Genomic DNA, 17,316 nt, shown 5'->3' with positions numbered 1-17,316 from the left:
TGATAAGAAATTACGATTATTATTTTTTCTCGGATGAGGTTCAAGACAGTGTTTGTGCGGAAAGTGATGCAATTTTACTTTTCTCGCCACTTTTCTTGATAGCAGTGAGTTCGAACCGGTTTATTTAGGTGAGAAGGGATGCTTTGCTTCACAACGTTTCCAAGCTCTGTGTGCTCCAAGCTCTGGAAGCGTCATAACTGCTGTTTTCTTTAATCTCCTGTTAGTGCTTGTGTCACAACGTGCAAAGGAGAATATTATTGAAATTGATAAACGATCAATTTCTGTGCTAAGTTGAACAAAGGCCTCGCTGACACCTACAAAATGATTCAGAAAGACTACGGAGACTCTTCTCTCTCCTATTCTCATATTTTCAGGTAGCTGAGTTGTTTAAAAATGGCCTGGAAGAGGTGGAGGATAGCTCCCGCTTTGGATCGCCCTCAACCAGCAAAATTGACGAACATGTGTTTCATGTTCGTTATTTCTAAATAACTGATCAAATAAGTATGTGGATGATAGCGGAGGCTCTGAGTATTTGGAAAACCATTATGCACAAACATCGTTCACAATTTTTACATGCAGAATGTGTGTGTTGAGTATGTCCCCAAATTGTTCACTGACGACCACAAGAACAACTATGAGATCGATTGCGAGAGAACTTTTCGAATGTGTTCAAAACGAACCTGATCGTTTGGACAATGCCATTACCAGATACGTAACGAAGGCATTAGAGTACGATCTGCAGACGAAGCGCCGACGTTATGAATGGCACACCTTCAAGTCCTCTCACCCCAAGAAGGCAACAATGAGCAAATCAAAACTGAAAATCATGCTCATTGTCTTCTTTGACGCCAAGTGTGTGGTGCACAAAGAATTCTTACTCTAAGATGTAGGACATCAACTTTACCTACTATGTGGAAGTGCTCGACGGATTAAGAAAAAGGGTCCTGTGGACTCGAAAGGAGATTGCAGTTTCTTTCATTTTGCACCAAGACAATGTTCCTCGCACCCAAGAATTCCTGGCCAAGCGCAGTTTAGTAACGTCTCTCCAGCCCTCCTACAATCTTAACCAGGCTCCCATAAACTCATTTTTGTTTTCGGGGATCAAGATTCCCTTAAAGGAACCCGTTTCGGAATCATTAAAGCGATTCGTGACAAAGGCTCTAAACAAGTTCCCGTCGAAGCTTCCAGGATGCGTACCGTGTATGGAAAATTCGCTGGTAAAAGGATGTGGATACCCAATGGGAGTACTTTGAAACAGTTTAAATGATTTAATGATATCATAAATACTTCTTTTGGCGAACTAAGTTGTATTATTTTCGGGACAAATCCTGTATAGAATTCTTTAAGCACTAGTGTCCTGTACTAATAATAAATACAGTCCATGCAATACAAACTCTAACAAGAATTAACAATATTAAAAATAAACTGCAACCTAACTAATCCCTACATTTATAGCATATTGTGATATTTATAGCATATTGTGAATATGAATTAATATACCTTCTAATTTTTCACTTTGTTTTTTCCTAAGTTATTCACAAGAAGCATTTGCGAGAAGCGTAAAATCGGAACATATTACAAATTACTTTCGGTCAACCTCTTACTTATAGGTTGTGGAGCCATTGGGTAAAAATACAATGGGAATTTCCAAAGCGGATTTGAAAATTCTAAATAAACGATTGCTTTCTTGATATGACAGTACAACAATTAAATAAAGAAGTGAATATTGACATCTGAAGAGAAATAAAATGATATAAAACTTTTGTATACTGTATACATATAAGGATAATGTATTCAATATGACATTTTTCATGTTGTAATAACATATACGTAAATTAACAGACTGTAATAAATACATATTGAATAAGTGGATATTTTTATAAAACGAAAATTATAGATCCTGTTTATCTGAAATACATAAGATGACAAAAAGTATTAGCATAGCAATGCCATTTTACTAATAAATCAACACGCATGAATGTATTTTACGAAGTGTTATATTGTGAATTTTCTTTCATGAGATTTCATTTCAAGAAATGATAATATATGAGTTTTCGGAGAAAGAAAAAAAGTCTAACTGAAGAATAAAAATCGTCGAACATTCAGTCTTCCATAATATTGCAGATAGATATATACTTGCGGTACATGTCAAGAAAACAGAATAACTCTCGTATAACGTACAATAGTCAAGAAAATATAATAAATCAATATGTAAGTATATTTCTTGAATGAATATTCTTTTTTTTTAATTTATTTATCTTGTGTTACCTAAAATATTTCAAACCTTGAGATTCCCTTTGTTCAAGAATTTTACATTTGCTCAAAATATCGGTTATGTTAGATTATAAGCGAAATCCATATTTCTGATATCTCATATTGATTTTCTTTCTGTGAGTTTAACGTCCCATAACTGTGAATTGAGGCTAATGGAGACGGTGATGAGAACATGGATGATAATGGTGGAATGAAAGAAGTGGAGGGAAAGGGGCAAACTCCGAGAAATTCCACACACATGGTGTTTGTTCACCAGAAAGCTCATTTAGCGCTTTGATTTATACAAGATGATACTCAACCGCTTCTGAACCAAACTCTTTTTCATCCGTACGGAGTTACCTAGGCTGTGACCCATAAAGTTTTAATAAAGACTAACGTGATGTATAAATATCATACATGTAATAGCAAGCTAATGCTTTCAAACTGTTGTCAAAAATGTCATTCTCAATATAGACTCTCCAATTAATGTTTTCCTTTTAATGTTCATACGAAATTTATTAATACTCAAACACAAACATACACAAGCAAATAATAATCGATACGATTTTTGCCAGATTAAAACTAAACGAGTATAACTGTGGAAAGCCTAATCTAATTTCTAAAATATATCCTCCATCCTCTAAAATACTGTATATCCACATAATAAAATATAGTTTCCTTAATGTTGAGCTTTTTCCTATCGCGACCTACTTCTAAGCACAGTAAATCATAGCTCACCCTGTTATAAACCTGTTATAAACTAGTTATCAGTTCTACAAAATAACGTACAGAATGTCTGATAAAGCTGCCTCCAATAAAGACCGAAAGCTCTTAATAATTATATTTCTGTATATTAAGCACATCTCTCTAATCAGTTACAAGATAGTACCTGAATGTCTTCGTCATAAACATTATCTGCTTTTATTTTGAGTTACTGCTACTCAGCTGCGTCATAGATCGTGGACAGGGATGGTAGTTGGAATGTTTTATCCATTTTTAAAGATTGTACAACGATGTACTTGTATATACATTACCGGAAATTTGTGCTTTTGTTATGCATTAATTTCAAGGTTTCAACTTGTTACTAGGTTCAATCTGTCAAGAAACTCAACATTTCTTCATTTTTGACAATGCCTTGAAACGATTGATTTCACTATGGAGTAACAACAAACTATGACCAAGGTCTATCTGCTGATAGTAAGAAGCTCTTAAATATTCACCGCGTTTGGGAAATGTGGAAATAATTGCTGTAAATTCTTTTGGAAGGAGTATCTGTCAATTTATTGGTCGGGAGAAATCAACCAAAGATTTGTGAAAGTCTGCGTACTTCATTTATCTCCACGTAGTGTAATGATTGTAGATTTTCATTATCAGTTGATGTTTGTAGGAATAATACGTGATTGCTGTTATTTATTTATTTATTTATTTATTTATTTATTTTTTGAAATAGGATTCTGTGAATTAGCTGGTTGGCGGAAACGAACTAAAGATTTGCTAAGGTCTGAATGCTCCATTTGTGCTATTAACGATGACAATGTTGCTCTTATAAATGTTCTTGTCATAAAGAACGAAAAGCAAACTGCTAATCATATACGCAATCGTCCATGACGTTCACATGGCACTGTCCAAAATAAAATGACTGCGAGATCATTTTATATTGAATTACTTAAGAGCTGAATGAAAATAGCATTCTGCATGGCGTATATAGTTGTTGTGTGCTGACAAGAGCTTGTGATACTCATGGGTAAATGTTGAATTTAATGACCATAATAGTTGAAACCTTTACTTTCCTCTTTAAAAGGAAGATAAATAAGTACAGTGTCATGTGTACACCACGTAAAGAAGTTTGGTTTGAATGGCGTGATATTTCTCAATTAACATTGAGACTAGACGTGGCAGTAGATTTGGAGATGGATATAATATATTCATGAGACGATTAATTGAGTGTGGAAAACCACTTCTCGTTATATATTTACCGTATTTTACTCTATACTGATCAACGTTAAAACTTAAAGTAGTTGATTTCTGCCACTTCTTGGTTGAACGAGGGTTAAGAGAGGAGATAATACCTATATTTAGAAAATTAAAGCAATTCATGCAAAACCGCTTCTCGCTAATTTTTATCATGTTTGCTCTACGTTGATCAACATTGAAATCGGAAGTTGTAGTGGATTTCTATTACTTCCGGTTTGAGTAAAGAGTTAACGATATAGATTAAATGTATTCTCGGAATGCTTAATCAATTGCAGGAAACCGATTTTCAATTTCTGTTACGATGTTTGCTCTATAGTTATCAATAATAAAACCGGAAATCATTTATTTATTTCTTCCGGTTTGATACTCATATCCAACGAACTCTAATCCTAACTTTAGATCCTCTACATCCTGGCCAAAATTGATTATGAGTTTTTAAGTAGTTTTGAGTAGAGATGCAAAAAAAAAAAAGCCGGCTTTTTTGAATCGATGTTTTTTTTTACATAGAAAGCCGGCTTTTTTGCGAAAAAAACGAGAATTTTGGAAATTTTGTTTTTTTTTCTCATTTTCATGATTTTTCTATCTAAATAGCTTTCTTACAGTATATTCTATAGTTAGATAAGAATTCCATGACCTAAATGCCATATTTCGCTCTGAAATTCACCATCAAGATGGATGGAGCACATGTTTTACGAATTAAAGCTAACATGAAGAATGTAGTATTTGAGGGCAATTTTAGAGGCTATTTAACTTTTGAGTTATCGCCTTTTTTTTTTCTTTTCTAGATCATTATAGTTTGTCATCCGTGTTTCATTTCTAAGAGCTTAGTACTCTAGCTTCTAGCGCAAAAGTTAAGCTTATGTTTTTCTATATATCAGTCAAAGCGTACGTTTTTCAATATATCCGTCAAACCGTACTTCCACATTTCTGTTATACTGTAGCTGTGCAACGATTTAGCAATAATTTTCCGGATATAATCCTGAATACTAATTTATACAAATAATCAGTACCGGATTGAGAAAAGTACTTTGGGAGGAGTTTCTCTGATTGTTTCGTTTTCTAAAATGTCCGAATTTTATTTGGAAGGAGCTTGAAGTTCATGAGTATAGGCATAATATTTCGTTTCGTTGATATATTTAGCGATAATCTTCCGAATACAACCTTGAAGATCATTTTATACTGAGAATCAGTGGCGGATTTAGAAGAGTATTTTGGGAGGGGTTTTTCTTACTAATGTTTAGTTTTTCTCCACGTAATTTTTATTTGAAGGGAGCTTAAAGTTTATGTGGTTTATGAGTAAAGGCATAACCAAAGCGCTGTGGCATCACTAATAGATATTTTCTTTGTTTTAGATATTCCGTAATTTTGGGGAACAGGGCTTCAGTCCGAAAGACCACCCCTCTAACCTTCGCAAAACCGTCACTGATGGTAATTAGTAATAATAAAGATTTAAAAACAATAAGAAAGGAAGTCGGCCAACTCACAGTACACGCACTGTTTCTACTTCACAGATGGAATGAAGAAAAGCTTTGTCAGAATGGTCGAATTCTGGGTTGAATCCCGAACTTCCCGATAGAAGCGCAAATGCTCCACTCAGTCATGTTTGTTGTGCAGTTGTATTTATCTTAACTTAAATATATTCTGTAGTCCTTTTTTTTTTCTTTGGTGGTAGTGGGGTAGGGAGAGTTCCGTGCTTATATGAAGGGTGTGAGCCAAGAACATGGTAACCAACAAATTTTCAATTGCTGAGTTATGCAGCAGATAGACAGCAACGCATATCGCTTCGTTCAGTCCTTCATGCATAGTCTTATGTGAAAAATCAGCTTTCCGACTTTCAAAATGGATTGTGCAGTAGAAAATCACCAATCTCTTAAAATAGTAAAATTGTGGGTATCCATGTTCTTGCCTCACACCCTTCATATGTTGAATCCCTCTTGTTAAAAATTCAGAAAACTTGAGGACTGAGTAAACCGTGGTGGTGGTTATATAAAACTATAGAATTTCAAGAATATACAGAACCAAAAGCTCTACATGTGCAGCCTTTAAGTGTATCATATAAATCTAAGTATTTCTCTTATGTTTTATTTTAATTTTATTCTGTTCCAAAAAGAGGGTATGGAATATTTTGAAGTAAAAATACTACATAGAATTTTGTTAGTTGTTTGTGTATTTTTTTTAAAGAAGTATTTACTTTTAGGGTTGGATGTTTTACATCAGCTGTTTTTTTTCTTTTTTTTAAATAAACAACTGGTTTAAACCAAAAAAAAAAAATAAAATGAACGAAAAATGCGAATCGTGTGAACTTTATGGTGACGTTTCCGCACACATCAAACAATCTGTATTAGTTTTATTTCCTTTTCACCTTTTAATCAAGGTGTCCCACGTTCAATTCTCGGTTGAACCACAACCCTTCTTTCATGCGTAAACAAAGTAGCGGTTTAAATGTAACTTTAAGCGAAAGTCTTCTCCTCGATAATCTCGGTATTACGTAAGGATGTTAAGCCTGAACATACGAAACGAAACAAAATTGTATATTTCTGCATGCCTGAATGCCTGTTATTTTATAAAGAAGCCAAGGTTGCTTAAATATATTGATAGAAATTGGCATAATTTATCGATTGCCTACATAGCTTCCACTATTAGCTTGGATTGGACTTTCAATATGTACGTACTAAATTTGTAATATAATACCTCAGTTTTAGCGTACTGATTATGAAACGTTGACCTTTAAATTTTACATGCAAAGCAATAACAAGATTTTTCCGTTATTGTTTTACATTTAGAGTAATGACGGGATTTTTCCGATGGCTAGGGCGGGAGTTTCTCAATTTAAGAAATTTACTGACCGGACTTCTTTAAGCTTATGTGACCTCTTCTAGCATAACCCCGTTGTTGCATAATAACACCAAGGCGAACAAACTTGTTTCTGTCAATATGTAATATAAATACATAAAGCAAAATATCTAAACTCAAAAAACCTGGTTCAAGCCCAAAAAAAGCCCATTTTAAACTCCCCCCCCCTCCGGAACGGGTTTTTGGCATTTTCAAAACCAACCATGGTTCTTCCCAACCCTGCTTACTTTTGTATATAGGAGGTTTAAAAAAATCTTATTATATGCATTGTTTAATCCTTTGGAATTCATAATGTAAATATGTTGAGAAGTAAAATTGTTTGAAATATCTTTCCGAAATTCATGGTTTATTTTCGAGGTTTTATATTATTATCGGCATCAGCCACTAATTAAATGACTTTTTGTGTTATAGAGAAGCGAAGTAAAATCTGCTTTATCAATTTAAAGCAGAACTTTGAAAAAAGCCCAAAATTTCCCAAGCAAAAAAGCGAAGCAGAAAAACCGAGTTTTTTTTTTTCAAAAAAGCCGGGGTTTTTTCCGAGCCCTTGCATCTCTAGTTTTGATATTTTCTTGTACGAATGAGCACATGAAAGGGTTCTTTTGTTTAGACGGAGGGACAGATTTATGGACAAACTGGGTAGAAGTATTGATTAGTAAACTAAACTCCTTAAAATTAGGCAGAGAAAGGGAAGTTTTCTTTCATCCTCCACCCAGAAATTTCGCCAGCCTTTCGAATGGGAAGATTCACTATTTCATCTCATGGAAGAAACGAAATTTAACAAACTGTCAATAAGCAGAATTTTCTGTCTTTGGTATTTATGAGTGCTTTCTGCAGGTAGTATAATCTACCAAATCTCTGACAAATAGATTTTCTTCGTTACTAGAATAATACATCGCCTCATAAATTCAGAATTATGATAGATTTCTGTATAGAATAAGAACATCAACTATCACTCTACTTAAGTGCTTGATTTGGCTGTTTCTAGCTGTTCACAAACCTGAAGGATTCTAAGCAAGATAAACATTATTTCAACTCTAAATTCCTCTTGAATTCCCCCTCTCTCAATGTCGAACCCTGTCTCCGAAAATGATTCTCTAGACGAATCTGATGACTATCTCAAAAAGTAGGAACAGCTTACAGACATAGAAGAGATTGTGCTACAAATGAAGGTATTGTTAAATTAAACCAATGTAAGACAGAATAAGGACATAGACTTTTGTTATATATCTCTTACATTTATTACTGCATTCCATCCAAAAAGTACTGATATTAGTCTGTCCAATTTCAAGTATTACATTCTCTCTGCTATGTTATTAGATTTCTAATAATCTCCTGTGAGATAGAAAAATATCTTTCCTCTATGATTAAAGCTAAATAGGGATGACAACTTATAAATAATTTGACTGAGGAAAAAATGTTTTTACAATTTAGTGACTATGTCTAAACGAGTCTAGCACATGAAGAAAGAGAAAAGTTAGAGCGAGCATCTTGAATTTCTTTTATAAAAAATAAGATAGACAAACATTAATGAAATAAAAATGATAAATTACCAAAATGTGTAGTCACTATTGCAGATACAAACCTATCTATTAAATACGCAATGCTATTAAATACACATAACTAACTAACTAACTAATTAACTCTATGGCCTATGGAACCCGCAGGTTCAGTGCCGCGTTCACAAAAGCTCTCCACTGACTTCTATCCTTAGCTAATTGCATCCATTTTCTACTTTGTATTCCAATCTCTGCGAGATCCATCTTAATATTATCCTCCCATCTGCGCCTAGGTCTTCCTAATGGTCGTTTTCCTATGGGTCTTCCAGTCAAGACTTTGAAAGCGTTTCTACTTTCATCCATTCTAGCTACATGATCCGCCCACCTAAGCCTCCTAGACTTGACGACCCTAACAATGTTGGGTAAACCGTATAAACTATGTAGTTCCTCGTTATGAAGTTTCCGCCATTCCCCATTCTCGTTCCTCTTGGGTCCGAATATTCTTCTCAGGATCCTGTTCTCAAATACTTTCAGTCTATGTTCTTCCCTCAGAGTAAGTGACCATGTTTCGCAACCATACAGAACAACAGGCATGATTATCGTTTTATATATTAAATACACATACACAAGAAAATTTCTAAAGTCCGAATAAAATACTAAATAAAAAGGGAAGATAGTTCTAACCGGGAACCGAACGCTAGGTTCTTAGAGCTGTTAAGCTTGCTAAATATAAACAAAACACAGAATGTAGATAATGAATTCACTTCATATAGTCACACACACACAGTAGTCTCTTTACTTTCAAATGACTCACTGGGTTGAAAACCTGGAACATTAATCCTTCACCAAAAATTTAAATAGTGAAATAATAATCCAATTTTAAAATTTCCTTTATTGTTTAAATATCTAACTAAAGGATTTTACATTTCTGTCGAAACAAGCTTTTCATTTGTTTAAGTAACAAAAAGAATGTGAACAGCAGCAGTAATGTTATCAGGATCCTATTTCTCAGAACAATAAAGTCGGTTTTATACGTTATCTAGAAAGAATTGGTAGAAATGAAATGTCTAAAGAAAGTTTTAACTTTGATATTGCAAATATAGACTATTTTAGATATTTATGAAACATATACAGCATACAAAAGTATTTGTACATGAAAATATAGAATTGTTTTAAATCCTGAAAAGCTTATTACAGACAGATCAATGTGTTATTAATTAAACTAAAAGAAAACAAAAAAAAATTAATGCTAGAACTAGTACATACTTGTTTATTTTATACGTGGGCTAGCAGACAAGACTATATGTTATACCATATTAATTGGAGAGAGAAATTACATTTTTAATGCGAAGAATATGAGAATTACTGAAATGTTCTAAGATCTTAGCCTTTTTGTGTTAAACAAACGGAAATACCTCATAATATTCCAAGAGAAAGATTGATTCAACTAATTATTAGAATCAACAATAAAGAATTTGAGAGGATGCTGAAAGAAGAAAAAGAAATATAGGACTCTAGGAGGTTTGTATTATTGTTTAATCACTCTGTCCATAGCTTTATCAGTTGCAGCAGGGTTTGTAAATATTTTATTACCAGTTACTATGTATACAGTCGTCAATACAAGTTTTTACAAAAATTTCAGCAGTAATTACTGCACCCTAGAATTAAATAATGATCAATGCACCAATAATTTCAAAATAATTGATCAAGAGTATTACAGATATTTCCATTATCAATGACGGCGTGCGTGTATGCATATTATACTGTACTGCTTTGGGGTTTGCACCATAGGCAATGTTTAACATGACCTTGCTTAGACTCGGTAATCTGCCTGGGTTTGGTTACCCATTTAGGTTTGTTTACCCGGCCCAGAAAATTGCACTACTCATTATGATTTAGAAATTAACTATTTTACACTCTTCTAAAATTTAAATTCGACACAATTTACATTATAAGATTATAAATGGATACAAAAATGTTCATCATCTGTTTCTTTCACCCTAATTAGAGAAAAGAATTACAAAACAAAATTAAATGAGACACTTTCATGGCAAAATTTAAACTATTATCAAGCATATTTATAATTGATCATTATATTAGAATCTGTAACATTGGAAGTTAAACTGAATTTTAATTAACCAGGTACTGAAGGATTACAGTTAAAACTTATTCCCAAAAATTACATGTATGTTGTCTGTTCAAAATTTAATATTCAACACCACTGGAGACATTCCTTGGTTAAATCTATATTACTTTAACCCTAAACACTTTAGTCAAACTATAGCAGAATATCAATACAAGTTGATACAATACAGAATATATCAATCACAATTGTGCAAATAATAATAATTATTATAATAGCATTGTAAGAATAGCGATTATCTCGAAATGAAGACAAGCTATGCATAAAACAATCTATACTTTGATATTATGGAATAAATATTGGTATTGCCTAATAAATATGAAAACAATAATATCTTCGTACATTTCCAATATCTTTATTCACTATTTACAAAAATTAAGAGAATCTAGATACTACCAGGATTTGGTGAACATTAGTCATCACCTCGTTAGTTCAAATGAAATTAAATCTGGAGTTTTACGTCCCACGGTTATGCCGGCTAGGCTAAAGGAGACGGTGATGATGGGAAATGAGTGAAACGGTGGAATGAAGAAAGTGGGAAGAAACGGAAGAACCCCGAGAAAACTCACGCACACTGTGTTTGTCCACCACAAAGTTCACTTGGCCTGAGCGAAGATCGAACCAGGGACCCCACGTACCAGAGGTGAACGCTCTACCACTGAGCCACCGCGGCCCCCTGGTTAGTTCAAGTTTACCTAGAATTAATGTCCGATGTTTTTCTTACTTCCCCGCTGTTCATGGTATCGAATGAAAATGAAATGAAATTTATATTTTTACGTCCCACGGCTGTGCGCTTTAGGCTAATGGAGACGGTTGATTAATGAAAGTAGATAATAATGTAGGAGAATGAGAATGTAGGAGAACACAGAGAAAGCCCACAGACACGATGTTGTCCACCCCAAGCTCACTTGACCTGAATTGAACCAGGGACTCCAGTATAAGAGGAGAGCGATCTATCACTGAAGCATTGTGCGAGATACATCTTCCCTGTATTTAATATGAAGTGAATGCAATTGCAATAGGATGTTCTGCAACAGCCTCAATTGTTAATAATTCACTTTCTACTTGATGAATGAAATATTTCACTTAATCTCAGATAACCAAAGAGTAACATATTTTGCGGCTTCGAGTGCCAGGATTGAGGATTTTCATAATCTGTTCCGTAATTGTAACGCTGGTTAAAATAGAAGTTCCTATTCAATTATTAGATAACTTAGTGCACTATAATTGGGAAATTCTTGTTAGTTAAATAAAATAACCATCTTAGTTGAAACGAGACATTCTATCAAAACAATAATCATACCTTTCTTAGTTAAATATAACATGAGCCATAAACCTATTATATTGGATTAGTATATCCCAAATCTAGATAAAATTGCATATGAGGCTTTAGAGATATTAGTACAATTATAATTAGTCATATATTTCGAATAATACCCACAAATCTACTTTCCATTTCTTGAATATGTTTCACACTTCCGTAACACTTTTTACTCAACAGATCCTTTATTGTAACACACATATTCAACAATTCAACCACTATTTCATAAACAACTATGTATAAATATAAATTGTGTTATGAGATGAAATAGGATATATTATGTTAAGTAATTTTGTATGTTTGTTTCTTTGATTGATTTGGAGTTTTGCGTCCCGTTCTATCTGAGACTATATTAGATGTGGACCTATAGATTAACATGGAAACCGAACCACATAGGCCCCATCCGGAACCAAAGGCGCATATTGTAACCATACAGCCACGAGGGAGTTATTTGAAGCCAAAGTCACATAATCTAAATATAGCAATCTTTAAAAACGTTAATTTTTACTTCCAATCACTTCGCGTAAATGCAACTTAGGAACAAAATAATATTTCTCAATCAGAAATACTATTGTACTAAATGCTATACCAAAAATAAACAAATAAAAACATGATTGAAGATGAAAGAGACTCAAAACAGCTTCTTCTTTATCTATGTTATGACCACTTCGAAATTTGTAATTTTCATAGAACTCTGATCCCCACTTACCAACTAAACCTGCTTCTATTAGCGCCCTAATAATTTTGTTCATTCTTGAAAGATAAATCGAGTTCCTTGGAACAGCAAATGAAGCAAGTAATAATCCTAAATTGTCCTTTGATATATGAATCAATGCTGAACCATCACCTGATTTGTAGAAACTTGCTGTAATTTTAGCAATACAATCTAAGTCAAGTACAATTCTGTCCTGTCTCTCTGCAAGACGAATAATTGATTCAATACCGTGTTCTACAATTTTTGTCTTCGATACTATTTTCTTCATAACTGGGTCTGAAGTGTCTGTCAGCAGATACATGTAGCCCTTATAGAGCTCTACTGGGAGATCTGATTCTGCAACTTCATTTCGATTGTCAATCACAGGATAATATTGAGGGTTAACCATATAACCTACCAATGAACTTTGATATAACGCATTTATGATTAAGAAAAAGATGACAGACAATATGAAAATAATTCGGAGGTTAATACTTTGAGGTTGGCGATTTACAGATATTTGTAATGCGATAGACAGAACGTACAAGACTATCATTATTAAATCTGGAACATCCTTCTTTTTTGGTAGCATGGTTTGAGTAGACTTCTCAATTGTAATAATCAATAGAAACATTAATGTTATAGCTAGCCAAAGAGTTTTGTTAAAGGGCAAAAAGAAGCGCATCCATTGCGGTACTGGCTTTTCTCTTGGTGTAATAAAAGTGTAATACAAATAATTAAATACTGTTGTATAATCTACTTTCTGGTACCAATCATATAATATTGGTACATTAATTGATGTGATATCAGCATAGGAATTTATATCAACTACAATTTGCTCCAATTTACCTTCGTCGTACTCTTGTTGTCGATTTATGAGTACGGGTGTGGAATTCATACTTACAACAATTGATTTCAGGATTTCGTCCAGGATGTCGAATATTTCTTCTGTAGTATTAGGAATTTTTGAAACTTTTCCTGGAGTAAACATTGAAATATGGAGAGGATAGCCCATTAAGTCTTTTAATTTTTCTTGGAAAAGCTCCTCTACGTTTAAATTTAGGTTTTTCCAGATTTGAAATCGCAAAGATGTGTCATTGGCTCTGTTGTAAAATGGATTGTACGATAAAAATGACACGCAGTTGTGATCCTCTCTAACTGAGCCAATTTCACAATTACTTCTTTTATACATGATCTCAACATTTATGGCACTGTTTGTCCAAAATGTAGCAAATATTTTTTGGAAACTCTCGTCGTCCTTGGTTGAACCTTCATATACAAGAATAATTTTAGCTCTTGCGTTCCAAAACATTAACTCATTAATGGTATATTCAAGCAAGAAATTGCTTCGTAGAAAAAAGAATAAACAATTACTTTTACCAATAACGAAAGATGTTTCTAGGTATGTCATTGGACTTGAAGTATTGCTTAAAGTTACGAATTCTATTGTTAACGCTACTCTGCATGTAGAAAACATATTTATAATAGCGTCATCTTTATCGGAGTGCGTAACAATAACACTCACTTGACTGAAAGCCATTCTGTTGCAATGTGCAATACATATTGAAGATATTAACTCCGAAATTTGAAAGTCGTTTGTTGTAATGTTAGTGTAAGTTAAGAGTGAGTGTGTGACACAACGGGATTCATGCAGCACAAGAGAAACAATCAAGTTTATTAAAAGCGTTTGATAAAGTCCTCCTCTCATCATGAACCTTCAAGGCGAATAATTATGACTTGATCTGAAATTAGAAACAGAAAGAAATATTCATTAGCATTTTGTCTTCTACAGTTGAAAGGTGCGGCCGAAAAACGCAATAAATACCACTAAACAAATTGTGCAGGAGAGGAAATTTTAGAAACTTCAGTTCATTCTTGTTTAACTAAATCGTGCTTCTAGTGCTATCTAGCAGCTTCTGATTAAATAGACCTGATACACAATAGAGAAAGCATATATCTTAATGTTGCACAGAAAATTCCATCTTTGCTCAAGTTGGCGTTTGTCCTACGTTCGGCCCCACGCCTCAACTCTTATATTAAAAGAAAAAATAAATTTATGTTTCAAATATCTAATCTTAGTACCTCATAGATATACTAATAAACGTAGTATCTGCCAACAGTGCCCACTAATCAATACCATTGAATAAATAATGGTAAATTGTTGGAAGGCCATTATAAACTTTGAGGTACGTTGGGCCAACCTAATTTTCAGTTTTATTTTTGTAGTTACCAATACATTCAACCGTACCAACCATAAGCTTATATACCAGTGACTGATCCAAGGGCAGTATGAGGATTAATCTCCCAATGGCTACTCACTTAGTTGAATTTGTGATACGTATATCCACGTTTACTCTTATACAACGGACTTGTAAATTCTCGGAATACCCGGACGTTAGGTCACCATTGTGACTGAAAATACAAGTTTGGTGCCTACCTAGTTTGAGTCAAAGCACATAAGACATATACCTAGCATAGTTTGAGTCAAAGCATGTATCAACTAGGACATAGGATTTGTACTATTATTGTCACCTGATTTTCGGAACTGGTGCCTAACTCAGAAGAAACCTTTTGACCACCTTCGATACATATGGGAAAGTTTGATAAGAATCCTTGCTATTCGACTAGATATAGTATTGCCTATATCTAAGACAATGTTCCAAAACAAATCCAACACCACCAATCTTGTCACATTCTGATTCCCTCTAATAGAATAAGTAAACCGATAAAGTAGAAATCGTATAATTTATGTAAGAACCATTACCGTGTAATCTACCGTACAAAAAAGCAACTATATGAAAACTCTCTAATGTGTAGATTGATGACTGTGTCACCAAAACAGTAACCCCCTTTTGGATAGGGAAAATCATTAGCTACTCTTATAATAATGTTAATTCTATTAGCACATTTACATTATCTTACGCCCACTCTTTATTATGGGTGGATATGTATGATTGATAGAAAATTACGAAAAGAACATTAGATTATGTGTGAGGGAAATTTTCAAGCTATACCACGAAAGGCGTGCATCGGATCTTCCTTGTATACCCTTTTACTTAAAAGACATATTGTCTCTAAAGTAAGTCCCATTTTAAAACTTTTATTAGAACCTATAGAAAAAATACTGTTTATACCATTTGTGTGTGTGTGTGTGTGTGTGTTTGTGTGTGTGTGTGTGTGTGTGTGTGTATTACGTCATATGTGTGTTCTTAAAGTTTTGTGGTAGAATGAAGACATTAGATAGAGTCAATGTAAACGCAATGTATGATAAATATCGATGCAACAAACTTGTACAACTAATCAATTATGTTTTGAACTGAGCACTTATCACAAACAGGGGCGTCTTTCAGGGAGAGCAGGGGGATATTTCTCGCCGTCAGTTTGAGATTCATATGCATTTTAATAAGTGTTATACCAATGCAAAAGTGAAAATATATCAGAGGATCCTACCTCCCCAAACAAAATTTGAAATAATGCTACTGATCACAACACACTATCACTAGAAGTATCACTATAATTTGCAAATTTTCCTGTTTTATGATCTAGCAACAAGTTGCAGATCAAAACCTGCCGTTTCAACGGTGAAAATTCAGTTTGTAAGATCAAATGTCGAAAGATTTGGTCAGCATTGTATTGCGAATTTCTTCCCTAAGTCTGAGAAAATGAAGATCTCAATTACCAGAGGATTATGCGCATGAGATTATGCGAGATCTTCCGATTCAGAAGCATTTGCTCAGTTCGACTTAGAGAAAGGGCACCTTACTGAGTATCGCTCTAAAGGGCGTCATTTGGGGAGGGCAGGGGGCGTAATTGTTCCCTTGAGTTTGAAAGGTGTATACGTTTTAATCAATTAAATACTAATGTAGTAATCAAAAACGTGAGATTTTTATGTTGATGGAGCATCTTTGCCCTCCTCCAGCCCCATCAAAATCGGAAATAACACTACTGATTGCTCTTGAATCGATTCCAGAAATTTTAGTTGATCAGTAAAGATTTCACTCCATTAGAAAACTTCTGGGAGAGTCATCTCTGGATTACGTATTGCAACTGAAGCTATAGATAAAGTAGTGCGTATACAAGTCATTTCTCAATCATGACATGGTGATTCAGTGGTTGACCGCTCTTCTCCGGTGTGGAGGATCCCAGCTCACGCCAAGTAGACAGAGGCGAACTGGGTTGTCCGGATACCCAGAAATTTCCGGGTGAGCCCTGCCCTCTGTAAAATTGCTTAAGATATTGCTCGATTAGTTATAACTATTTCAAAACTCCGTTTTCGTCACAGTAACCAGTGGTGTAACTAACGGGCCCGCATTGCTAGTAAAAGGGTCCCTCGCAGGGAGGGCACTAGTGAAAGGGGGCCCCTGCCCAACCCGTAGTCTTGTTTGTTGAAAAATCAATAAGACAGTAAAAAGTATTAAAAATGCATGTTAAGTTATTAACTCGAAAATGTAATCTCGTCCATAATTTATGTATCCAATAATGTGATGTGCAATCCATAACATAGCATATAAAGAGCATGGTGCTGATTCTCCTACGATAAGGAAACTGTGTTAGTTGTTGGACGCGAGTGGTGCTGATAAAT

General features: G+C 34.1%; 1 protein-coding gene across 1 annotated transcript; it reads right to left on the bottom strand.

Annotated features, from left to right (window-relative positions):
• Positions 1-12,537: 12,537 nt before the first annotated feature.
• On the bottom strand, positions 12,538-14,274 carry LOC145678808 (uncharacterized). The gene has a single exon (XM_081749340.1). It carries the CDS (start codon positions 14,272-14,274, stop codon positions 12,538-12,540), a length of 1,737 nt encoding a protein of 578 aa, XP_081605466.1.
• Positions 14,275-17,316: the final 3,042 nt, after the last annotated feature.

This window comes from Thermobia domestica, chromosome 1, assembly GCF_964235325.1.
Source record: "Thermobia domestica chromosome 1, izTheDome1.hap1.1, whole genome shotgun sequence".
Taxonomy (NCBI): Eukaryota; Metazoa; Arthropoda; class Insecta; order Zygentoma; family Lepismatidae; genus Thermobia; species Thermobia domestica.
Note: the sequence above shows the minus strand (reverse complement) of the source record. Positions and strands in the feature narration are given on the sequence as shown.